The sequence below is a fragment of the Ovis aries genome, chromosome X (assembly GCF_016772045.2).
Source record: "Ovis aries strain OAR_USU_Benz2616 breed Rambouillet chromosome X, ARS-UI_Ramb_v3.0, whole genome shotgun sequence".
NCBI classification, from domain to species: domain Eukaryota; kingdom Metazoa; phylum Chordata; class Mammalia; order Artiodactyla; family Bovidae; genus Ovis; species Ovis aries.
This window is the reverse complement of record NC_056080.1, coordinates 66756505-66783831: the sequence shown is the minus strand read 5'-3', so window position 1 is coordinate 66783831 and position 27327 is coordinate 66756505. Positions and strand designations below refer to the sequence as shown.

Genomic DNA, 27327 nt, shown 5'->3' with positions numbered 1-27327 from the left:
TCTGTGGGATTTTCCAGGCAAGGATACTATATTGGATTGCAATTTCCTTCTCCAGAGGATCTTCCTGACCCAGGAATCGACCCAGGTCTCCTGCATTGCAGAAAGATTATTTACCGACTGAGCTACAAGGGAAGCCCATGTGTTGTTTTTCTTAACTGTGAAAACGAGAGTTGTTGCTTGCTAGCTCGTACTGTACCTTCTTTCATGCATTACTATCTAAGAAAGGCCTTCCTTAACCGCCCTTAAATTCTAACGCTATCAGATTTTCCCACCCTTTTACAAACACCGCCCCTTCTCAGGAATTTCAGAATTACCGTCTGAGAGAGGCCACCTCGGACCACTCTTTTTAAAACTGCAATTCCCATTTGCCGCCACCGGGCTCTCTCCCACCCACCTTCCCTCGCCTTATTTTTCTCCCTAGCATTTATCATTAATTTTATGTACTATATATATATATATATATATATATATATATATATATATATATATCTACTGTCCCTCCCCCCCAAGAATATAAAGATACACAACAACTGGGATTTTGGTCTGCTTTAATTTGCGCTGTATCCCCAACATCTATACTAGTGTCTGACACCTACAGTTGGCATTCGATAAATGTATTCGAATAAAAGTAGGATGCTGTATTAGCCGGTCCTGACTGTGTGAATCGACGTCAGGTTAGACTAATATCGCGTTTCTCACTCTCTGAAAAGGGCTTCCAGCAGTCATTCGGTGACGTCCTCCAGATTTCAAAATGGGAAAGGTTCTCACAGCTCTCAGAATTTCTCGCCACAATTCAAAATGGCGGAGGAGGGTGGGGCCTGTCACATGGTGGGCGGCACAGCAGCTTTCCTTTTCCAGGCCGCGGCCCGCCCTGCCGCGTCGTCAGCCGGCCACCTCCTCCTCTCACCGAGGGTTTTTCAAGGAATCGCTTGGGATTGGATAATCGGCTGGGACTGGATAATCGGCTGCGGCTGCGGGGCCAGGACACGGCATCATCACTTCCTGTTGTGGGCAGGCATTTCCTGTCGCTGCTTGGTAACAATGGGGAAGATAATGGCTGCCTGAGCAACGTCTCCGAGCAGGCGCTGGGCTAGAGGCGGGTCTCGACCAGCGACTCATCGGAGGCGGGCTTGAGAGCTGCGGCAGGGGAGGCGCGCAGGAGCCCCGGCGGCGGTGGCGGCGGCGGCGGCGGCGGCGGCCGAACCGACCGAGTCGGATCCCGACACCAAAACCGAGTAAGTGAAGCCTTGGGAAATGGATGGAGAGCGAGAGGAAGACAGCGAAGCCCCATCTGCTGCTTTCTCTCAAAATGGCCTGACTGGTGCATCGTGGCGGAGGCTCATCGCCGCCTCCGGACCCCAGGCACCGGTTGCTGCGGGGGGCTCCGTGGCGTAATCTCCGCTGCCATTTTAGCTGGGTGTATAGTCGACAGGCTTTTTGAAGAAGGGGAAGGAGGTAGGTAGTACTTCCTCTCCGTGGCCGCGCGAGCCGCAGCTGGGGCCCTCCAGAACCTTAAGAATTTGGGGGAGGCGATTTTCGAATGTTGGCCTCAGGCATGAGAATCTTTGATCGTCTTAGGTTTTCCTCTCCTCCCTGGAGACTTCCTTCGCCTCCTCCTCCTCCCCCTCTCTTTTACATGGCGGGCTTGGGTTTAGGAAATGGGGAAAAAAATCAGGCTGCTCTAAGTTAGATGCTGGGAACTCTTGGGCCTTTAGATTTCCCAGGATTTGCAAAACCCCATTTTGAGCCTTCTGCTTCTGCAGGGCACTATCAATTAGGCGCCCCCTGAGGCCACGATGACATCTTCCCGGAGGATCTAAGACAAATGTGGTTTACTCCTTTGCTTGAATAACCCTGGCGTATCCTTTGCCGGATACCACTGCACGGATTCCCCCCAAAAGGGAGGGAAAAGCCGTTGCGTGTTTGTTGTTTTTCCCTGGCTGAGGGTGGGAATTGGGCCAAATGATTTTGAAGTTAATTTCCGTTCAATCCGTGCACAACCCAACCCCTCCCCCCTCAAAAATGCCTAAGGGTCTCGGCTTCTGCGGGCGGTACCTGCCACGTACGCCATAGCTTTAGTAACTAGTATTAACCGGTTGGGCTTCTGCTTCCTGAATACTCCGTCCCTTTTTCCCTTATGCTGATTAATTTCAAGATGGAGGAGACAGCCACGTTCCTTCCCTAGACAGTTTCACCATACTTATTCCACAGGTTAGTCCGGGAATCTGAGGCCTAGCAGGCTTGTCTATTTAGGTCGTTCTTTCGTTTTGCAGAAAGAGGAAGCATTTATATTAGGTTGTCATTCAGGCTTAGCAAGGCCCCACAATAATTATTTTTTTGCTGGAAATAAGGAGCCCGCATTTCCTGAATCAGAATTAACCGCAGTGGCTTTGGATGATTGAAAGGAGGAAGAAATAAACTACTACTAATCATTTTTTTTTGAATTCTTGTCATTATTGAAGACAAAATACACTTATCACCCCATCAGGTACATTATGTCCGTCCTGGATGACTTGTGAGCAGGCTGGCACAGTTATCGCTGCCCCAGAATCAGTTTTCTAAGTTGTAGAAATAAAATGCCCAGGAAGACCAATCTAAATATTTTTAAAATTTTATTGTAATACTCTTCTCTTACTGAAAAAGTGTTTTTCTTTAGCCTAAGATGTCCTGATGATTTTTCATACTTTAGTTCCTGCCTTAGGCTAGTGTAACGTACCAAATAAGTTCTTGAAAGTAACTGTGAGAATCTGAAAATAATTACTGATCTGATGCGTAAAAGCCCATTTTAAGTAAGTTTATATTAAAAGGTAGATGGGCTGTTAGCCTTTAAAAGATATCTTCTATCTAACATATAAGATTGTTGGTTCCCTCTGACCTTCTTAGTCTCCCCAAATATCCTAATACTAATGTGGAATTAGGTTGAATTATGGTGGGTGTGTATCTAAAATACATAGGATATGTAATTTTTAGGATGTGTCTGTTTCAAAGAAAATGTCTTATCTTATAAAAGAGGAAGAATAATGGATTCTTTTTTTTTCTAGAGCAGAGAGTGAAGAAAACTAAAATCCAGTTTATTGTATACAATACTATGTCATAACAGTCAGGTAATTTTATTTTTTGTTGCGTCTCCTGATGATTTATGTGTAGAATGCATGTTTTAAAATATTTATTCTGTTTTGGGGTCCCTGTAATAAAATGGGCTTCTTTGATATATGTTAGTTGGTGTCGGGCATTCTTAATGGTCAGAATGGGTGTTTTTCACTGGGAATTCAAAGGGTAGTGTTTCTCAGTAGCTGGAACCTCATTAGTGCTCTGTCAATTTTCTTCTTTTAAAATAATGTCTGAAATTTACCAGTACCTGTATAGAATGGAAAGAACAAAATAGAAATTTGCTTCCTTTAATCACTGTTGGAATGGGATGAGTATAAATAAATAGTATTTAAATGTTTATTGAATAACTAAATGAACTAACAGTAGACTATATTACAGGAATCTAATCTCAAGTTATTTTGTGTGACATTTGATATTTTTGCTTCAAGATCCGAAAAGTCATAATATATAATACTCTAATTGATATCAACCTCTTTCATCATCGTTGTTAAGGTAACCACATAATTTATTGCCCTAGCTAGGATGCTTTTAAGAGAAAAAGGAACATTATTTTCCTGGACAACAGGTGGAAACCAGGGTTGTCCCATGCAAATTAGGATGGGTAATTAGCCCAAATTCATAATTAATCTGTATTGAATACTTATGTGCTAGGTCCTGTGCTTCACATGTGTGATTTTGTAATCCTTACAGCCAAGCTTCATGAGGATGTTACCTGTTTTACAGAGTAACTGAGACTCAGAGGAGAGATTAGATAATTTGTTCTCTATTAGATAATTTGTTCTCAAAAAGCTAGTAAGTGGTGGGAGCCCCCATTTTAACCCAGGTCTGTCTGATGCCAAAGTCAATAAACTTTTATGTCCTTAGACTTGTTATTAGAAATGCAAAGAAAATGAAAAGTTGTAATAAAAAAAATCTATAGGTTAAGTTGCATCTAAAACTTCTGTTAACACTTGAAGGAAATTTGCTTTATGAAGCAAGTGAGACTTATCTAACGATTGCACTCTCTTTTTCAGTCTGTCAGGGTTCTTGTTTCAGCTGTTACTGCCTGTAATATAATTTGATAAACAATTTAACATTAAAAGTGGTTTTAAGAAGTAGCTTAATAATGAAGTGATATCTAGAAGTGTTAGGCTGGTTGGATATATTTTTCATGTTAGCGAACATATAGTGAGGCCTTATATACAGTAGATCAAATGGGACATTTGCATTTGTCAAATTTACAATGTGTGTATTTCTTTTTCTGTAGCTCTAGTGGATTGGGAAATAGCAAACCATTCACCAACCTCCTGGTCCCTTGATTTACCATAGAGTGGATAACAAATTAGAACATGAAAAGTCCTTTGTCAAAACCAGACCAATGAGATGGTAGAATTTTGGGCCAGTGCCTAGGACTGAGACATGTTTTTCTTTTGTAAATCTATTTCCATAACATTTCTTTGCTATACAGACATTTCCAAACCTTATAGCCCATTGATTTTTAAAAGTATCCAGTTCACATGATCCTTTGACATTTTGTGTAAGAAAGCAATAACACTTCTATTTTTTTCTTTCATTTTTTTGAAATAGAAGTTTCCCAGATAATAAAGCAATTTATTTTAGAGGTAAAAATCTTGACAATCTTAAACAGTTTGGGAGTATATTTGTAAACTTGAGGTTTTGCTATACATAGTCTTATATTTTGGGTTTCCCTGGTGGTTCAGTGGTTAAAAAAAAAAAAAAATCTGCCTGCCAGTGAAGACATGGTTCAGTGCCTAGGGTCGGGAAGATACCATGGAGAAGGAAATGCCCACTCCAGTATTCTTGCCTTGGAAATCCCATGGACAGAGGATCCTGGCGGGCTGCAGTCCATGGGGTTGCAAAAGGGTCGGACATGACTTAGAGACTGAACAACAAATTCTTGTATTTTAGTGCTTCAGCTCAAGGGTTTAATTTTATCAGTCAAAATATCACATACATATGTTTGGAAGACTAATATCTGTAGATAGTACATGTGTGTATATAGATTTGTGGACTTACTGCAGTAATTTCACAGCAGCAGTTTGGACTGCTATTACAGCATTTGCATGATGATGAACATGATCCATTCTGTGGTGGGAAGGAGATATTTGTGTTCAGTGTTTTCAGATTTTTCTGAAATGAAAAATGGTCTCTTTCCTCTTGCTCTACATTTGATTGTGTGAAGAAAGGGTTTAACTCGTAATTACATTTTTCATTTTGTATTGACCAAAGTTCCTGTTACTGTCAGTTACATTTGAGGTCACCTTATAATTTATCCAAACTGGGACACTTTTAAGAGTGAAAGAAGGCCATATTAATAATCACTGTAAGACAGCAGTTGTAGACTGCTACTCATATGGACAAACTGGGTATATATGGTCACCTTTGTCATCATTTCTCTGTAGGAGCTCTGGTTCAGAAATCACAGTTGTCAGTGTGTTTGGTTCTGTAACACAAAATTATTTTCCTCAGACAATATAGGAGTCATTTGTGTAGATATTTTTCAGTCACGTGATTTAAAAATAGTTCATTTTTGGTGGAAAACTTCTATCTTAAAAATAGTACTTATTTGCTAACACCAGAATTGGCCAGTAATCAATGACTTTTGCATTAAAACATTTTAAAAATAAGCGCATGAGCCTTTTGGGTTTTTGAGTCATTGACTTCTTACAAATAATGAGAAATCAGAATTGAGTTAGTGTGCATAAGACCAAATGCTAATTTAGTGGCATAGCTTGATACTAAAAGAACATGAACTGGGTAATCGAAGATTAGATTCCATCTTAAGTACTTGAGTGAATTGAAATGTCATAATGGGTTCCTTTTTAAACTAACTTGTTCCTGTGAATTGGCAGCATTTGGCTTGGTCTCCATCCTTTGATTTGTTGACATTCTTAATATTCTTTTGATTTAGCTGTTTTAGACGGTGGTTGTCATTAGAATTGTTTGTGAGCTGCAGAATTCCTGCCTAGAGATTAAACACATGCTGAATCCTTTTTTTTCCTGATGTCCTTTTCAAGTGATAAAGATAGAATACAAGTGAGGCTAAGCTAACATTGCCATGCACATATTTTATAATCTCATACTGCTCTAGTAGTATCAGCAGTGGCAGAAGTTTTACTACCATCCTCCAATAGGCCAATAATGGAAATAAATTGTGTGGGTGGTGAGAGGTACTGTGTAGTAAGGCAGTGAAACATAAACCCTACCTTATTTTTTTAAAGAGGAATGCTTTGTATTTGGTTTTTTAAAAAATAGGATAGTCATAAAAAGAGAGAAGTGTACGAGTGAAATAGCAGTGAGAAAAGCACAGCTTTTAAGCTTACATCCTAGTTATTCATGTTGTTTCTTGACCTTTATTTTTCCAACCTATATTGTAATGTGATGTGGGTTATATCATAGTCTGGATTCTTAGAATTGGAAAGGTATCTTGTAGATAGCTTAATCCAGTACACTAATACTGATGGAGATCCTGAGATGCAAAAGGTTAAATAATTGGCCAAATTCACATAGTTAATTTTACAGCCAAGACTAGAACCTAGTATCTTCTCTTTTTTCATTTTCACAGAGCTGAATTCCACCCTGCTACTCAGTCAACCTTTGATTTGTTGGCTGCAAATGCTATAAAGTTTTAATCATTCTATATAGGAAAAATTCCCAACACTTCTGCTAACTACATATACAATGGTATTTTATATCCAGACCTCAAATTCAGTAGTTCTTTGTGACTTGGCTTTTTTTGTTGTTTTTAACTATATTAAGTATTTTTCATTTTGATGATGGTATTATTGACCTGACATTTTCCTTATACACAAGACTTGCGTGTCATTAATTCTCATAGGCTCTGTGAGGTTCTTAATGAAGGAAAATCTGTTGCAAACAGAATAATGCCTGCCCTTTTTTCAGTATGACACATTTTTATGTTGATACCTATGATTTTTTTGTGTCTGTGTATTGTACTTTAGGACACTATTGAATTTTGTAGCTTGTTTGAACACATCCGAAAGGTGACAATGCCCAAGATAACTTCAGTAGTTGGTTGACATTAGGTTATCTTGATTCCTCCCTCCTGTACTTTCTGATTTTGAAAAAGAAGTGATTTCTTCCAGACTTAATAGATGTGGTTTATTTTAAAATTGATACTCACACAACCTTTTGAATTTCAGAATTCATTTTTTTATGTCTGTTGTTTTTTAACTCTATATTTTGGTGCCTTAAATCTTAATTGATGGAGTATGTCCATTGAATATAGTATGTGTGCTTATATTTAGCACCAGATCTCCTCACCCATTAATACTGAACAGTATGTTTTAAGTGACTTTTTGCCCTAACATCATAACAGAAATACATGTTTTAAAGATTAGTGTACGTGGGTTAGGAGAATTAAATACTTATAGCAGTGGTCAGAAACATAGTAATGTGCATAATTTATATTAATATATGATAATTACTATAGAAGAATTGAAATCGTTAAAAATGCTTTAAAATTCTCAAGGTGAATAAAATCTGCTTTAAACTCCCTAATTATGGAATAAATCTCAAGTTGGTTTTCTTGCTGGCTTTTCCTCCCCGGAATTAAATCTACCTGACACAGTCATACAGTTACTGACCAGATGAGTAGTTTTTTAAATGACTGGGCAAATTTTCTAATTTGGCTACTTACTTTCCAGGAATGGATTTGGCTGTATTGGCACACAGTACCCTGAAAGAAATAAGGTTAATAAAATATGCTATGCATCTGAGGGGCAACTGTATTTAAAACAAAAATACTAAAAGTTGACTTGTTTAAAAAGAAGCCCTGGTGGGTTCATACTGCTTATAAAAGATGTTTTGTCATTTTGGAAGTTTTCATACCAGAAGTGAACATGAACTAAGTGAAAGTAATGAAGTTGCTCAATCATGTCCAACTCTTTGTGACCCTATGGACTGTAGCCTGCCAGGCTCCTCTGTCCATGCCTCAGGCAAGAATGCTGGAGTGGTTTCCCATTTCCTTCTCCAGAGGATCTTCCCAACTGAGGGATCAAACCCAGGTCTCTCACATTGCGCAGAGAGACTCTTTACCCTCTGAGCCACCAGGGAAGCCCCGAACATCAACTAAAAAGCTGATAGTGAGGTTGAATACATTGGACATGCCTGTGAGGATTGAAGGAATGTATTTTTAAGGTATATGGTCTTAGGATATATTGGGAGGCAGTTGACCATTTATTGAAAAGTTGACTGGATTTGGAATCAGGAGACCTGGATTTAATTGCTGGCTCTTACCATTTACTAGCCTCATGGTCTTTGGTAAATCACTTCCTCTCTCTGTGCTTCTATTTCCTATCTGTAAAATAGAGTTTGTGATTCCTACTTCATAGAATTGTTGGAAGGCTTAAATGAAATATAGGTGAAAGGGCTGTATGAATAGGGCAATGGATATTGCTTTTAACTAGGAAGAGACCTAAGTGATTTAAAAACAGTTACACATTTTTTCTCTTAAGTTTTATTGGTTAAGTTTTCATAAAAATATTTAAGTTTAAAGTTGACTGATAACTATATTTAATCCAAACTTTCTGACTGTGCGCATGAATATTATAACTCAGTATAAGGTAACTGAATGAAAAGATTTAAAATTTTCTCATTTATGATGATGGAGCCCAGAGGGTATGGGGATTCTTTTTTTCTCATACCTAATTTAGACTGGAAGTGTACCACAATGTTGTTCACCACAGAGTAGAATCTATAAATGGTAGACCCATTTTATTAACATGATCTTTTCACACCAAAATGGAGAGAGATCTGTATTTGATCATTTGAACTGCAGTCTCCTGACATCTTTGGCATGTTTTAACTTTCTGAACTTGTGATTTAGAATTATTACATTTTTTTCATTTTTTTACCGCTTTAGGTAGTGAAGGCACTGCTTAAAATGAGACCAGACTCACTGGGTGTATGTTCGTAAGATGATTTTACAAGGCATTTGAAGGCATTGCTTACATTCAAGATTTCCTTTTTTTTTTTTTTTAATGTAATTAACTTCTAGTCCAGTGGACCTTGGCAGGTGTTAAAGCTGTAACATTTGTCTTGCCAGTGCTGGAATCTCTTGACCTCCACTCCCAACACAGGCAAATGCAGAATAAAGCAGAAAGAATGAATGCTTTGGGCAAAAGTAGGGAAGCAAATAGGCTTTTTCTCTCCCTGTGCCTTAATCAACTGCAAGAAATGAACAGCATTTTATTTTTTTTTCCTTGATAAGAAATTACTTTAATAATTCCATTTGTTGTTCAGTCACTGAGTCATGTCTGACTGTAACTCCATGGACTGTAGCACACCAGGCCTCCCTGTCCCTCACTATCTCCTGGAGTTTGCTCAAACTGAGGTCCATTGAGTAAGCGATGCCATTTAATCATTTCATCCTCTGCTGCCCTCTTCTCCTTCTGCCCTCCGTCTTTCCCAGCATCAAGGTCTTTTCCAATGAGTTGGCTCTTTGCAGTAGATGACCCAAGCATTGGAGCTTCAGCTTCAGCATCAGTTCTTCCAGAGGATGTTCATGGTCGATTTCCTTTAGAATTGACTGGTTTGAGCTCCTTGCAGCCCAAGGGACTCTCAGGAGTCTAGAGCACCACAATTTGAAAGCATCAGTTTTTTGGTGCTCAGCCTTCTTTACAGTCCAACTCTCACATCTGTACGTGATTGTTGGAAAAATCTTAACTTTGAGTATACGGACCTTTGTCAGCAAAGTGATGTCTTTGCATTTAATATGCTATCTAGGTTTGTCAAAGCTTTCTTGCCAAGGAGCAAGCATGTTTTAATCTCATGGTTGCAGTCACCATCCACAGTGATTTTGGAGACCAAGAAATTTAAATCTGCCACTGCTTCCACTTTTCGGACCAGATGCCATGATCTTGGTTTTTGTAATATTGTTTTAAGCCAGTTTTTTAACTAATTAATTTAATTAACCCAAATTAATTTCTTGATCAGTTTTCTATAGTTCATTAATATATTTCTAATTTTTTCATGTGAATAAAACATTGAAGTTGAAAAAAGTTTACAAGAATCTCACATGAATATTGTCTTAAGGGAAAAGTAGCTTAAAGTTTAGAGCTTCTTAGGACTTCTGGACCATTTGGCCCAATATTTTTCTGTTTTTTGTTTTTTTTTTTAGCCTAGGAAATAACACTTTATTAATACAGTTTCTTTCCACAGTCCTTTCCAACTCCATCCATTTTAAATGGAAATCTATACCTTAGCAAAAAACATGGTGTGTTCTGTTTAATGAAGTCTTGCCAGTTTGATTGCAATTTTGAAATAAATGTGTTGCAAGGATGCCATGTGGGGAAAATAATTTCCTTTATTTTCTCTGGTGTAGGCAGGGGGAAGGGAGAGCAGCATGTTACTATGAAAGTAATAGTAATTTGGATTTGTTTACATGTTACTTTGTGTGTCTCATTGTTAAAATTTTGAATTAAAAAATAAACCAAAATAAAAATCCCTCTTGAATAACCCAGCTTCTAAATTCATCAGGCAGGAGCTATTTAGGATTTAGCAGTCTCCAAAATCACAGTGTTGAGAGGGTTGTGAATAGAGGTATGATTTTTTTTTTTTTTTTGGTCCCTAGCTTCCATGTAGGAAATATTAGAATTTCTAGGTTAAGGGTGAACTTGAAGATTGGTGATTGTAATTAAGAATCATCTATTCCGTGTGTTTTTGTAGAGTATCCACCATTATCTTCCCTAGTGACTCAAATGCTAAAGAGAGTCTGTTTGCAATGCAGGAGACCCATGTTAGATCCCTGGGTGGGGAAGATCCCCTGGAGAAGGGAATGGCAACCCACTCTAGTATTCTTGCCTGGAAAATCCCATGGACTGAGGAGCCTGGCGGGCCCCATTCCATGGGGTCACAGAGAGTCGGATATGACTGAGTGACTAACACTTACCTCACCCTCACTGTTATTATTTTACTTTTGAAGAGTGTAAAGGGGATTCATAAATAGTGGGTTTATAGAGCAGAAACAGTATATTGGGAACACTTTAGAGCTGTTTCCATATGTGGAGTTTCTCTAGCTTACGAACAAATTCTTTAAAGCTGCATGCATTGTCCCATATGGTAACCTCTAAGCACATGTGGCTACTGGACACGTGAAATGTCATTAACTGGAACTGAACTTTTAATTTTTTTTCATTTTAATTAAGCTAATAAACAGTGTAAATTTTTTCCATTAAACATGACTTTTGTTTCATTAGGACTACATTTCACTTTAACCATTGAAAATTTAGCATCCAATTTGAGATGTGCTGTAAGTATAAAATACATACCAAATTTCTCAGACTTAGAATTTTAAAAAAGAATATATCTCAAGATTTTTTATATTGATAATGTGTTGAAGTGATCTTTTGGATCTGTTGGGTAAATAAGATATTGAAAGTGAAAGTGGAGCATGAAGAAGTTGGCTTAAAGCTTCAGAAAATGAAGATCATGGCATCCGGTCCCATCACTTCATGGGAAATAGATGGGGAAACAGTGGAAACAGTAGCTGACTTTATTTTTGGGGGCTCCAAAATCACTGCAGATGGTGACTGCAGCCATGAAATTAAAAGATGCTTACTCCTTGGAAGAAAAGTTATGACCAACTTAGATAGCATATTCAAAAGCAGGGACATTACTTTGCCAACTAAGGTCTGTCTAGTCAAGGCTATGGTTTTTCCAGTAGTCATGTATGGATGTGAGAGTTGGACTGTGAAGGCTGAGTGCCGAAGAATTGATGCTTTTGAAGTGTAGTGTTGGAGAAGACTCTTGAGAGTCCCTTGGACTGCAAGGAGATCCAACCAGTCCATTCTGAAGGAGATCAGCCCTGGGATTTCTTTGGAGGGAATGCTGCTAAAGCTGAAACTCCAGTACTTTGGCCACCTCATGTGAAGAGTTGACTCATTGGAAAAGACTCTGCTGGGAGGGATTGGGGGCAGGAGGAGAAGAGGATGACCGAGGACGAGATGGCTGGATGGTATCACTGACTCGATGGACGTGAGTCTGAGTGAACTCTGGGAATTGGTGATGGACAGGGAGGACTGGCGTGCTGTGATTCATGGGGTTGCAAAGAGTCGGACACGACTGAGCAACTGAACTGAACTGAAAATTAGTATTTAAAAAATGTAAAAGATCTTGTGAGGCAGGAAGTGACACTAGTGGCACAGGCAAATGCTGTGTGCAGAGACAGTTGAAAAAAATTGCTACCTGAGGTAGTCAGTAATAGCTTCTTAGGTGGTAAGATTTCATTGAACCTTGAGGGGTGAGTGAAACTGGGGAGAGATTAAACGGAGGGCTGAAGGGAGAGCATTAGAAGTGTGAAGGTAGTAAAGTACAAGATGTTTTGGAGGGAAAGGATGGGGCAATATAAGTGAATTGGTCTTGTTAAGAAAATGTTATAACAAAATTGTGTCACTGGGAATATGTGGCTTAGTATGACCCTAGACCCAGAATTGGAGAAGGCAGTGGCAACCCACTCCAGTACTCTTGCCTGGAAAATCCCATGGATGGAGGAGCCTGGTAGGCTACAGTCCATGGGGTCGCGAAGTTGGGCACGACTGAGTGACTTCACTTTCACTTTTTACTTTCATGCTTTGGAGAAGGAAATGGCAGCCCACTCTAGTGTTCTTGCCTGGAGAATTCCAGGGACGGGGGAGCCTGATGGGCTGCCGTCTATGGGGTCTTGCAGAGTTGGACACAACTGAAGCAACTTAGCAACAGCAGCAGCAGACCCAGAATAAGGAAACCAAGGGACTGTCTATCCTTAATGACATTTTAGTCCAAAGGGTCTTTTGAAATCAGTCTGTTCAAACTCCTACCTAATATCTAGCCTCTACTTGAATACTTCCAGAAATTGGTAGTAGCTTACTTCAAGAGACTGGTTGCATCTCTACTTTTGGACAGTCTTATTTGACTATTAAAAGACAGAATTATTTGCTTTATATTTCTTCCAACTCTTGGCTCTAATTTGACCCTGTGGTTTGCTCTCTTACATGTTATAACTCCAAATATTTGAAGGTGGTAATCGTGTCCATTTTTAGTGTTGTCTTTGGGTTAGACATTTTCAAGTAATTCAGCCATTTATTTTATGGTATTCCCTGGCTTCTCACCATCTTAGTCACTCTAGATATTTTCTAGTGTTTGTCAGTGCCCTTTTGGATGTATTTTTAATGTTTCAAATACTCTACATGTAGTCTGAACAGCAAGTAGCATTGAGACTACTACCTATTTTTATCTGAATACTGTGACCTAGGAAAGGTTTGTCAACCTGTGACTTCAAGGTTTCTTAACGGTCAAGTCAAACATGCTTTTAACTGAGCTTTTGTTAACTAAAAACTTCAGGTCATCTTCATGTTGCCAGGACAGGTCCCCCTCTCCCCATCAGCTTGATAACCCTTAAAGTGTTTAAAGTAGCACATTTACCATCATTTTTGTTGATTTCCACTCATCCTTACAGCCCACTGAGAATTCAGGATTTTTTTTTTATTATTATATACATCTTCATTACTAACTCCCAGCATTGAGTTGTCTATAGATTTGGCTGGCATGTCTTTGACTTGGTTCTTTGCAAAATGCGTAAGACTGGGCTCAGTCTTTGAGAGTGGTATTCAGCAACTGTGAATCTGTTAAATTGTATTGTCATCAAGCTCCTTGCTGCTCAAACTGATTCTAGGATTAGCAGTGTCAGCATTACGTGAAGGCTTACTTAAAATGCATGCTCTCAGGCCTCACCCCCAATCTACTGAATCAGAACCTGTATTTTTACAAGATTTCCAGGTGTTTCGTTTGTATGTTGAAGTTTGAGAAGCATGGATCTAGCCTATATTTCTCCATAAAATAGGATGCAAAAACTTTTCAGACTCTGTACAAAAACCAAGCCAGACGTTTCAGCAGTATTATCCTGATGCCTCTATCAAAGTTTCTCAACCTTGACTGTGCAGTGGAATTACCTGCAGAATTTTTAAAATGTCGCTGTCTGGCCCCAGAGAAAGCTCCTCAAGTGATTTTAATGTGAGAATCTTGTAAAGCAAGTTCTGTGTGAAAGAAGACTATGTAATGCAAATGAGGTTAATTTGACAGTGAATTCCACTTCTGGTGTGAACATGTTTTTCTACATGTTTGCAATATATCTGATAGTCTATAGCAGAATTCCATGCGTCACCACTCCCCTCAGGTTTTGTGCCAGATTTTGCTGTGTTATAGTTTATAGACGTCACTTTCTTTGCAGATTAGATCATCTGGTATTCCCTGTTCTCTGATTTCTCAAAGATTGGAAATTTTGCAGTTTGGATTTTGATTTTTTTTTTTCTTTGAGAAACTTGGTTTTTTCCACTACTTCCAGTTGGAAGATGATTCTCCTTGCTGAATAAGATAGAAGTTGAGTGCCTGTACCTACCATCTTCTATTAATATACCATCTGTACCAGAGGCTTAGTAAAAGATCTCATTCTTATTTCAGATTTGTTTTTCAAAGCCATTTAAAAGCTCTTTCCCATACTTTTGAAAGTTTCTATTCCTTGTGAGCTTTAACCTCTGACACTATTTTTAAGACTTTGTGCCATTCTTGTAACAGTCCTTGGTATGTGATTTTTCTGTTGTCTTTGGTTCCTGTCCTTCAGATGTCAGAACTTATCAGAAATTTTTGCCTTCTTTGAAAGCTTTGCATTCTTAAAGCCTTTCAACCCTACTGAGTTTTCAGTTTTTAGAAATTATTTTCAGAACTATTTATTGATCTATTCCTTCATAAGTGGACTTGGTCCTTTCATGTTACTACTATTCAGAATATTAACTGCCTAATATTAGCCAAGTGTGATTTTCTTTGATTTGGGAAATTATGGCTGAACTTTCTTTGTGCTTTTCTGTATTTTTTTTAATTAACTGTGTTCTATTTATTACCAATACTAAGTTGTAGAAAATTTTGGCTTGTTTTTTTTTTCATTGCCTGGTCCCTATAACGTTAATGGGTGTTTTATTTAACCTGTTGACTTCTACTCTTACAGTTTCAAGTTATTTAAAAAACAGCATCTTTCTGAAATTTATATAGTTTAGTCTTACCAAAATTGAGAAATCTTAGTTATGAAATTAGGAAACTCCAAAAATATTAAGGTCTCTCTCCCTTTTCCCTTTCCTTGAGATAATTCATCTTGTTTGTTTAAAGAATGATAGACCTAAGAATAATGATAAGAAAAACAGTGGAGAGCCAGATGTGCCCATGTATAGACTAAAATTTGTTTAGACTCATCAGACAGGTAGACAGTCTTCTTTGTTTTTTTAATATCTGAAAGATGGCTTGTTTTTATTTTTCTCTAGTATTGACATAAACATCCAGATACTTCATGTTTTGTGTGTTGGATTAAATCCTAGTACCAACATAGATTACTGCTTTTCCACAAATCAGATTTTCACGTTTCTGAGTTAACTTTTGTCATTGTGAACTTGAGTCAATCTGCGGTTGGAAGGAAAAGAATATTCTATATATATATTTCCTAGGGCTGTACAAATAGTGAGTGACAATTAAGTTTTGGCTAATTTTATGTACTATCCAGAGTAGGGGTTGACAAACTTTTTCCGTAAAAGGCCAGATAGTAATTTTTTTTTCACTTTGCTGATCAGAATTGAATATATTACATAGTTATTTATATAAAAAGAGAGAAGCCAAATTTCCACAGAGTTTTTCTTGATGTAATAATAAATGAGTACAATGTTTTATAATACAGGTCTACTAGTGAGAAGAATGGTATTCTTTTTGGTAGGATAACATTTTGCTTAATTGGGGCTAAACATTCTTTATCATCAGAATCATTTGCAGATGTCCATTGACTGTTATCTGATTTGAAATGAGATTTTACATATTTCGTTGCTGAAAATGTCTTCACACATACAAGTACGCTATCTAATCAATATACAAGCGTATGATTTTAATTGTAAATTTGCCCAACTTGATATATTTTTGCTCTACGCATATTTTTTTTTAACCACCATTTCAGTTGTAACACATCTTCACAGATTCCACCTCAGGTTGTTCTGAATTAGTGTTTCTCAGCTTCTTTGAAAATGTTATCACCTGTAGTTAGTTGTTCCATGCAAACTATTCAGAGACTACTTCTTTAGTTACTTCAAACTCCTCAAATAACTTGACTCTTTGAATAAGTAACTGAATAGTATCGGTTATATTTGTCAACTCGTCAAGAACCAAAGGGGACTACTCATTTGCTTCCTTGTTTTTCACTTGATGATTGATATATCCCAGTATCGTCACTTGTTGAGCAACTGTTCTCATTAAAAGGCTAATAATCTTAAACCAGTTTATTTTCTGTGGACTATTTGTTTAGCTTCTGCAGTCAAACACAAATTTAGCTAACATATCATTGATAAATGTCTTTCCTTGCTTAGCCAACAAATGAGCCACCTAGAAACTTAACTCTGGTTGAAGCTTCATTTTTTATTTTTGTGAGGAAATATTTTGTGATATTTGTTTTAAATTTTCTAATTTTTCAGACCATAGATTTCCTGTGAATTGAAAATACTATGATGAGTGCTTAGTCTAATAATATTAATGTATATTTTATTATTTTAGCACAGGTACAGTTTCAGTGTCATTGTATTATAAATAAAATACTTGCCATCTGCTCTAATAAAATAATCCATGTCCACTGTGCCTTTAGAGATGGTACTCAGTGTTCATCAAGTTTTACTGGAATACAGCTGTACACGTTCATTTACATATTGTCTGTGGGCTGCTTTCTTCCTATAATGGCAGAGTTGAGTAGTTGTGACAGACTATGTGGCACTGTCACTGCTTTGCACTGGTGGTCTGTGCACTGCAAGTCACAGTGATGGAATTATAACTTGACAGCATTTCAAGTGCCATGCTTACACTGTAACATTTTTCTAAATTACCAGTGCACACTCATAGTATTAAATGGAGAAAGTGGGCTTGACCATTAGCATTTTTAGAACTTCTATTCTACATGTCATATCTCTGTGAGAGGCAGTAGAGCATAGAGAAACCTGAATTCAGATTGTCCGGATTCAGCTTCTGGCCCTGTTACTTGTTAGTTGTGTAACCCTGATTAAGTTATATAACCCCTCTATACTTTAGTTTCTTCATCTGTAAAAAAAAGGAATAACAACAACAACAACAGTGTTTGTGCACAGTGTCATTGTGAGGACGAAAAAACAAAAGCAATTACAGTGCCAAGAATTCAGTAAGCTGCTTGGGTCTAACCTTGTTGAATAGACACCGTTCAATTCTTGCTACGCTGCTGAATTCTTACCTGTATTTCTCTAACCAAACTTTTCTCTGGACAAGTAGCTAAGAATTTATTTATTTGATCTCATACAATTTTCACACATCACAAAATATTCTCTTAGAAAAACATTTAAAAGTATAATAACCATCTCAAGGAGAAAAAATAGTCACCAGGGCTAAGTTTGGTCTATGGGCCATAGTTTGCCAATCCCTGACCTAGTCTTTTCCTAGTATAACAGTGCTTTTCAGTGTTTGTATTAGGAAGTTTCCATTCGAATATATGAGGTCTTAAAATTCATGTCTCAACCTGAATTCTGGATTTTCACACAATTAAAACTGTTATGTAGAAGATATACTGACTTTTGTTTTCAAGAGTGATCTCCTTTCTCCTTTTAGATAATTTTCCACTTGTTCATCAAGATGGAAAGCTCAGATTGTAACGATAAAGGAAGTGGTGATCAGTCTGCAGCACAGCGCAGAAGTCAGATGGACCGATTGGATCGGGAAGAAGCTTTCTATCAATTTGTAAATAACCTCAGTGAAGAAGATTATAGGCTTATGAGGGATAACAATTTGCTAGGCACCCCAGGTATGCAATGTGTAGTTTAAAGATTTATATAGATATATAAATTGCTGGTCTTTAAAAAAACAGCTGTTTTTTAAAAAAATGTTTTGTTTACCATTGTGAAGTATGATTTTAATACCAGGGATATAGAATGAAATTTACTGCTGTACTTATTACTTGATATTATTCACTCATATTTGGAATTATCCTTTGTCAGGATTTTTAGTGAGGAATTATATTATGAATTTATAGTAAGCTGAATTGAAAAGAGTGGAGCTGAACAATCTTTTTGTTATTTATCTTTATTTAACTCTACTAGACAGTGGTCTGGAAGAGCTAATGGGAACTTTGGTTCTTAGGACCTTGGGTAAAATAGTCAGTTATTCAGAAATTTGTGCTTGGTTATTCTTTTTTGTCTCATTAGGTCCGATTTGATTCTAGTTAAAATTCATTATATCACTTCCTCCTCATTTCTATTTAATTCTATTAACATTTGAGTGATTGCTTAAATTTTAAAAGGTAAGGTGTTAGCGTGGTTATTATGAGATGGAGTGTATTTTGAGCCAGGAGTACCAGACTTGAGTCAGAATGCCAGAGTTGGCATTCTTGCCCTACTATATATTAACGAATCAGCTCACTCACTCTGAGTTTCTTTGTCTTAAAATGCAGATAATATCTATCTCCCAGAGTTGCATTTTTGAAGAATGAGATATTGTATGCAAAAGCATATTGTAAACTGGAAAGGAATACAAATAAATAAAAGTTGTAATGTCATGCTCTCAAATAGGTGAATTTTACTCAGGTTCCTACTCTTTGGTTGTCATCTCCGATGGATAAGTCATTGGATTTTATTTATAATTTTGCAAATATTTTAAACTGTTCTCAGGTGAAAGTACTGAGGAAGAGTTGCTGAGGAGACTACAACAAATTAAAGAGGGCCCACCACCACAAAACTCAGATGAAAATAGAGGTAAGTTTTTCTTGGGAGAGGGGTGTAAAGGATGAAATGGATAAGGAGCTTCCTATGATAAATGTCAGCCAAAGATAATCCAAATCAGTAGCACAAATTAATTTGGTGTTAAGTAACTGCTCATAAAAAGAACTGGCATTTTCTTGATATTTGGTGAGAATGTTAACTTTTTTTTTCCTGCTTCACCTGTGGGATTATTTTGAGTGTTAATTGGGATATAGGAATGTCCTGTCTTAAATGTGATCATTTTTCTTTATTTTCCACCTTCATTGAAATTTCCCTGTACCCACTGAATTAGTCCTTCCTTATAAACCTGACTTCCTCACCAGCAGAAAGGTTGCAGTCTCTAATCTGATGGTTCTCAGTTGGGTATAATGTCTGGAGACATTTTTGGTTGGGAGTTTGCTGTTTGCTCTAGTGGGTGGAGGTAAGGGATGCTGCTGCTGCTGCTGCTAAGTCACTTCAGTCGTGTCCGACTCTGTGTGACCCCATAGATGGCAGCCCACCAGGCTCCCCTGTCCCTGGGATTCTCCAGGCAAGAACATTGGAGTGGGTTGCCATTTCCTTCTCCAATGCATGAAAGTGAAAAGTGAAAGTGAAGTCGCTCAGTCGTGTCCGACTCTTTGCAACCCCATGGACTGCAGCCTGCCAGGCTCCTCTGTCCATGGGATGGAGTGGGATGCCATCGCCTTCTCCGAGGGATGCTGCTAAACATCCTAAAATGCACAGCACAGCCCCCACAACAAAGAATTATTTGGTTCAAAATGTAAATAGTCACACTGTTAAGAAATCTTGTTCTTACTCAGGTCTGGTGTTTCTCCTTCAGGGTGAAATATGACAAGAATTAGGTTGTTGAATGTGCTGTATATGTACTATGCTAGGTTCAGACTCTTTACTTGTTCTGATCTCTAATTTCATGTTAATTTAAAATCTTGGTAACATGAAGAAGTAATCTTGTTTATATTTTTGCAATGTCTAAAGCAGTCCTATAGTTTTTAAATGTCTTGTATTATCCAAGGCACTTAAGAGCCCAAAGAAATGTTGTAGGCTAATAAAAATCTAACCAAGAAACTGCAATTTGAACTAAAATACTAGCCCTGTACCGCAACTGGTGTTTTACCTTATTTGATTATGTTAGTGTTTTGACAGTGGACTGAAAAAAATGTCTTCTGACAGTCCCCAGTGGTACACTAGGCTCTGTATACAATGCTAAAAATAGACTTCCTCCCAATTCCCTTTTTAAAAAAATGATTTAAATTTCTCTAGGATTCGCTTGCTGTTTTAAAATGGAATTGAAAGTTTCCTGCTTTTACTTGCCAATCAGTGCAGTATAGTTTAAAAAAATCTGTAAATTGAAATTTGTTCAGAATGTTTTTCTGTTAATAATATGAAGTTTCAGAGTATAATTTCTTATTTTTAATAGTTCCTTTTCTCCCCTCCCTGTTTAAAAAACAGGTGGAGACTCTTCAGATGATGTATCTAATGGTGACTCTATAATAGACTGGCTTAACTCAGTCAGACAAACTGGAAATACGACAAGAAGTGGGCAAAGAGGAAACCAATCTTGGAGAGCAGTGAGTCGGACTAATCCAAACAGTGGTGATTTCAGATTCAGTTTAGAGATCAATGTTAACCGTAATAATGGGAGCCAAAATCCAGAGAATGAAAATGAACCATCTACAAGACGTTCTAGTGGAGAAAGTATGGACAACAACAGCCAAAGACAAATGGAAAATCCACGATCTGAATCAACATCTGCAAGGCCACCCAGATCAGAACGAAGTTCAACTGAAGCATTAACAGAAGCCCCACCTACCAGAGGTCAGAGAAGGGCAAGAAGTAGGAGCCCAGACCATCGGAGAACCCGAGCAAGAGCTGAAAGAAGTAGATCACCTCTACATCCAATGAGTGAAATTCCACGAAGATCTCATCATAGTATCTCATCTCAGACTTTTGAGCATCCTTTGGTAAATGAGACTGAAGGAAGTTCTAGAACCCGGCACCACGTGACATTAAGACAGCAAATAAGTGGACCTGACTTACTAACTAGAGGTCTTTTTGCAGCTTCTGGAACAAGAAATGCCTCACAAGGAGCAGGATCTTCAGACACAACTGGCAATGGTGAATCTACAGGATCAGGCCAGAGACCTCCAACCATAGTCCTTGATCTTCAAGTAAGAAGAGTTCGTCCTGGAGAATATCGGCAGAGAGATAGCATAGCTAGCAGAACTCGGTCAAGGTCTCAGACGCCAAACAACACCGTCACTTATGAAAGTGAACGAGGAGGTTTTAGGCGTACGTTTTCACGTTCTGAGCGAGCAGGTGTGAGAACCTATGTCAGTACCATCAGAATTCCAATTCGTAGAATCTTAAATACTGGTTTAAGTGAGACTACATCTGTTGCAATTCAGACCATGTTAAGGCAGATAATGACTGGTTTTGGCGAGTTAAGCTACTTTATGTACAGTGATAGTGATTCAGAGCCTAGTGGCTCAGTCTCGAGTCGAAATATGGAAAGGTCAGAGTCACGGAATGGAAGAGGGGGTTCTGGTGGTAGTAGCAGTTCTGGTTCAAGTTCCAGTTCGAGTCCTAGTTCCAGTTCCAATGGTGAAAGTTCAGAGACTAGCTCAGAGGTATTTGAAGGCAGTAATGAAGGAAGCTCATCATCAGGCTCATCAGGTGCCAGGCGAGAGGGTCGACACAGGGCCCCAGTAACATTTGATGAAAGTGGCTCTCTGCCCTTCCTTAGTCTCGCTCAGTTTTTCCTCTTAAATGAGGATGATGATGACCAACCTAGAGGACTCACCAAAGAACAGATTGACAACTTGGCAATGAGAAGTTTTGGTGAAAATGATGCATTAAAAACCTGTAGTGTTTGCATTACAGAATACACAGAAGGCAACAAACTTCGTAAACTACCTTGTTCCCATGAGTACCATGTCCACTGCATCGATCGCTGGTTATCTGAGAATTCTACTTGTCCTATTTGTCGTAGAGCAGTCTTAGCTTCTGGTAACAGAGAAAGTGTTGTGTGATTAAGGTCTGAACTCTCAGCTACGTAGCTGGTATAGTGATGGGCAAACAGGAATCACTTGCTTTCTGTCCACTTTTTGAGTGGTGCTTAAATGTAAAGTAGCAACCAGAATTGAGTCATTGCTTTCTGAATGAGTCATTGTCCTTTCTCTAATTTCTGTTCCAAAATAAAAGGAAATATTTAAAAGCAACATGTTAGGACATAAAAATCTGACTTCAGTATCAGTAATTGTTATTACTGATGATTTATCATATACTTGTCAGTTTCTCCTTTGTTATCTTAAAAGGTCTGCCTTAGCAATGACTCTTACCTGTTTCATATTGATCTTTAAAGTTTCATATGCCATAGGAAAGAGGGGTGAAGGAAATTCCCAGTTTAGACTCAGTTACAGTACATGTTGCCTAAGTGACTGCTTAAAGCTATACCATTCCCAGTTATTAGTTGGCACACATTCAGCTACATTCTGAATATCATTTGTTCACCTTTCAGACAAGGTGATATTGGACTTATCAGTGTAAATAACACTAAGATTAGGATCTTCTAAGTGTATAACTGTCTTCTAAGCCCATCACTGTGGCACACTGTAGAGTGAGCTTATAGTTTAATTGAGATATTTATCTTGTGGAAATATTAAAAAAAAGGCCTATGCTTGTGTAAGTGAAAAAATCACATTCATTTGTTTAAAAATGTAAAGCTATTTTGTAGAGGCTCAGTACTTTTTCCAATGCACTGTTGTATTAATGCATTAAAAATTGTAAAGTACCATGCTTAGAAATGAAAAAAACTGCTTTTTGTGAGCCAACATAGTAAAAAAAAAAAAAAACAAACACACACACACACACACATACACCAAACAAAGTACAAAGCTGCTTTTGTAAGTGTGTAGATGTAAGAGCAGAACATATCTATAATATTTAATGTATGTGAACAGCTACTGTGACCTGCAAAGGAAAGGACAGTATGGATTTAGGCAGGAAATGAAAGAGGGAGTATAGAGAAAAGCGCTTGGAAGAACTTAAACTTTTCATGAAGACAGTAATTCCACAGATGTGAACTGGTTGCATATGGTGAGATCCTTGGCACAGTATTCTACTTGAGCAGATGAAGCAAATTTGGCAGTTTTGGTTTAAGAAAAACAAACCACTACCCCCTAGCACAAGTTACATTGAGGTTTTTGCAAGTTTGCTTCTCAAAAAAAAGAAAAGAATGGAGGAAAGAGACTGTAAACCACTTATTTAGCATAAGAATTGAAGTTGGCACAGATGTGTATACTAGTAGGAAAGTCTCAAATTTGCATTGTTTTTGGTATTTGTTATTCAAGGTACCAGTGCACACTTGTTACTATCTCTAATACAGACCTAATATCTCATATCTAAAGACAAGATGAACTAAGGGAGTTTTATTTTTTGTGGAAAGTGAGTCGTGTTGGGTTATTTGAAATTCTGATTTTAATTGTGCTGTCCATATTTGAAGATGAGAAGGCTGACTGGGATATGCACTTTATGTTGTTTCCTTAGTAAGCTTTGTGAAGAACCCCAGTACTCTTGCCAACTTTCTCTTGAGGCTGGTTGGGGTTAGGATTAGTCTGACTGTGGAGGACTGTCTTTTTCTGAGAAATGCTAGTGGGCCCAAAGAGGGATTGAACACATCCTTGGCTCTTAACAAAGTGAGCTGATTACCCAGGTGTGCATAGTCAGATGCTCTACACAATAAACAAATCTGCTTTAGAAATTATCTGGCTACCTTAACTGTTACCAACTCAGCTGTAAAGATTATTTCAAAGCTCATTCTTTTATATTTTCCTCTGGCTTTCAATCCTACCTAAGTATCAAGGAAATTGTAAATATGGTAGTTGTTTACTAAGGATATGTACTGCTCTTGCAAGAAAATAATGTCCAAACAAAGCTTCACTTATTTTTTTTTAATATAAGCAGATTTTACTGTTTATGGCGCTTATGTAATACATTTTATCTTTCTAAAAAAATTGTCCATGTAAAAGTCAGGATTCGTTTATATTTGTGAGCCTCCTTGTATCCTTTACTAAGGGTGTAATCTACGGTTTTCAGATCTGCAGGGTAGTCCTGATTGGCTAAAAACAAACTCATTTTCCTCTTGGTATAAAATGTCCCATTATAATAGGGGTGTTTATTTTAAATAGTTTAAAAACAACTGCATCACATTCTAAGCATAAAAGAAAGTTATTAACAGGTACCTTCCTAACCTCCCAAGATGTATTATTACTCATTTGTGAAGTATTAAGAGGTAACTCATGCAGAATGCTGGTTATGAATGTAGATACTGAAGCTATTCATAAACACTGGAAATAGAATTTTAAGTTTTTAGCCTTCAATGCACATATTGGACATGTGCATGTGAAAACCTTTTTCAATAGCACTCATTAATTTCCATTGGACTGTGTAGAATGGATACAAATATTTTAGTGGAATTTGCTACTTGATTATTTTTTTTTTGCAAGGTCCATGACCAATATGTACTTACTAGTATGGACATTGAAGACAAGGTCATTTGTAGGTGTCAGATGTACAGTGGAGAACAAAAATCTTTTTTCTCACCTGCATCCAAACAACTGTTCTCTTGAGGGAGTATTTTCTTGCAAAAGACTACATTTCATTTTGTACCTTTGCACTTTTTCTTTATTACAGAAAAGTTCTGTCGTGAAGACCTAGTTTGAACTTCATGCAATAATAGGAACAAGAAAAAACAATGTTGGGACATGACATTGTTCAAAGCATAGGGAAAAAGTACTAAAAACTGAATTTTCTTGAATATTTCAGATTATTTTTAAAAATTCATTTACTAGTCTGAAACGTTTGAGGTGTTTAACTGCAAGCAGCTGACGTGATTGAGATTTATTAGTACTAAAAACAAAATTGAACAAGTTAGCTTTAAAGTTTGCAGACTTCAACACTAGATGAGCCAAACTGTTAATTTGGAATATTTGCTCTAAAAAGTGGTGTTTATACCTTAGTGGTGTTAATAGAGGGTGGGGATTGACAAAAGTGTTCATGTTAATGTTGGAGTATAAGTAATCAATTGTATAAACAATGACCAAAAAACGTTTAGCACCAGGATTGTGTATGTGTGTGTATACATGAAATCTCTAAAAACATGATCATGGGAGTTCATCCAAAATTTAAGTTTAGGAAACTGTTACAAGTGTTACCTCAAGTAATCCCCCCCACCCCGCCGAAAATATGTTCTTTCCCTGCCAAGTATTCTCTCCTAATGTCAATGTCTCAAATTATTTTTATGAAGGGTTATCACTTAATATGCTTTGTATTTAATCACCTGCTTCTCAGATGTCCATGACATGAAATGGGGCGGCATCAGCCCTAACTTTTCAGCAGTTCTCAAAATACCCACATAATAGGAAAGTAAATGTTGCAAAATGCTTTTTAAGAAGCCATTTTTTACAGCTTGGTAGAATACAGTGGCACCTTGTGGTTGTTTTTGATACTTTTAAAGATGGAAGATATTTTTATTCCCCCCTTTACTCCACCCCTTTTCTTTGCTGTTTGTGAACAAGAAACATTTGTAATCTGCCTTATTTGAGTTTTTAAGTTTTACCGGCTTCCCTGTCAGATATATTACCAATACTAAATACGTAGAAGCCACATTTGCAGGCACTTTTGTCTTATAAGACTATGCTGATTGCTACTTACTAAAGTATACTGTACCTTAGTAATGCAAGAGATTGATAAGGCACATGTTCAAATGTCAGGCATTTATTTTCCCTTAATACTTTAGTATATGTAATATTCAATAATGGCTTCCCTGATACCTCTGTTGATAATGAATCCACCTGCAATGCAGGACACCCAGGTTTGATCCCTGGGTGGGAAAGATCCCTGGAGAAGGCAGTGGCAACCCACTCCAGTATTTTACCTGGAAAATCCCGTGGATTATTCAATAATTGTTATTCAGCAATATTCAGTAACTTGTAATTCATTAATGAGTAAATTGTTCACTTTTGAAAAAATAATTTGAAAATGTAAATCAATTTATGCTTCATTTGGAAAGTTAAAATGCAAGGTCCAAGTAACTAGTATTTCATTTATTTTTAAATTAGATTTTTAGAAAGCAGCTAAGAAACAGCTATGAGTTATATACCTACCCTTTACATTTTTAGCATTCTGAAAAGAGTGCTTAACTGGAACATTACTAAAATAGGAATATTGGAACAAGTAAGCAATCTCACTTGATTTGAGTAACTAAAATGCATTTTGTATCTAAAATGCAGTATATTTGAGCTGATGGAATGTTCAAGGAATAGCAACAGTTTATATCAGTTTTATGATTATTTTCATGTCTACATAAGGTGTTCTAATTCAGATTTCAAGAAAATAGGCACACCCTCCAAAAGTCTCAAAATCACCAAAATACTTATTTTTGGTTAGGATTTGTTTACTAAAGACCCCCAAGCTTAGATTGACTGATATCTTAAAGATATGCAGTGAAAGTGAACCCCATAATGTATGACTGTGCCTAGTTATTTCAGGGTTCCTCTATCAGTTCCTCATATTGCAGATTTTTCTTAATACCAAGATATGGCTGAACTGGCTGCCCAGCCTTAACTCTTTTCAGTGCCCCTTTGCTAACATTCTTTGAACTGAGTGATTTGTATGTGTTTTAACGTCCAATGTTTGGATTTTACCTCTTTATAGCTCCATTTGTTCCAGGTGCTGCTTTTAAAGATGTAGGGCCATGTGATCAGTATCAAGTTGAGTAGGTACACAATTGGCCTGATTATGTATCTGTGCCTGTTTTGTCTTCTCCCAAGAAGAGCTGCTTTGGTATAGATGTTTACTTAGATTCGGATAAAGAACTGGGCAGCCGTTTTGGAAAGCTTTCTGAAGCCTATAAGAATCTAAAGGGGTTTGGAGGGGAACAGTAACAAAGGCGGCCTTTATGTCTTTGAACATGAAGCACATAAATGTATGTTCTGTAAAGACTATAGTGATTGTTATACCAGGGCTTCCTGACCTCTGGGAGAGACTCAGAAAAGCAGAAAGGAGCACAAAAGTGAAGTGAATTTGGTTGTCTTACTTTATCTGGTTTCTCATTTTCTTTCAATTTAAAGCTGAACATAACACCCTTTTCCAATATCTATCCAGCAGACTCCTGGTTGGGAAGCCCTGGAGTATTAAATTTTGAGAATGTACCCAGTTTCCTTTTTTTTTTTTTTTTTTTTGTACAGTGCTTTCTTTACACCTGCTAAAAATTAACTTGTTTAAAGCAAAACAAGACCTTGAAAGGTCATATTAAAGCTGGTTTGATTATTAATAGTTATCTTTTAGGAAGAAGCTTTTTCCCTATGTAAGATGTCATACTGCAGATTTAAAATATAGACTATCAATAAAATGCATGAAGTGATCA

General features: G+C 37.4%; 1 protein-coding gene across 6 annotated transcripts; it reads left to right on the top strand.

Moving 5' to 3' along the window:
- Positions 1-1024: 1024 nt before the first annotated feature.
- On the top strand, positions 1025-27327 carry RLIM (ring finger protein, LIM domain interacting). Of its 6 annotated transcripts, XM_060408202.1 has the most exons (7): positions 1025-1235; positions 1764-2211; positions 3042-3104; positions 3490-3603; positions 17758-17950; positions 18813-18896; positions 20352-27327. In XM_060408202.1, the coding sequence occupies exons 5-7, from the start codon at positions 17782-17784 to the stop codon at positions 21929-21931; spliced, it is 1833 nt and encodes a 610-aa protein (XP_060264185.1). In that variant the 5' UTR covers positions 1025-1235; positions 1764-2211; positions 3042-3104; positions 3490-3603; positions 17758-17781; the 3' UTR covers positions 21932-27327. The 6 variants fall into 6 exon arrangements, with proteins under 6 accessions (XP_060264185.1, XP_042098192.1, XP_042098191.1 ...); XM_042242258.2 differs by lacking the exon at positions 1764-2211; XM_042242257.2 differs by lacking the exon at positions 3490-3603.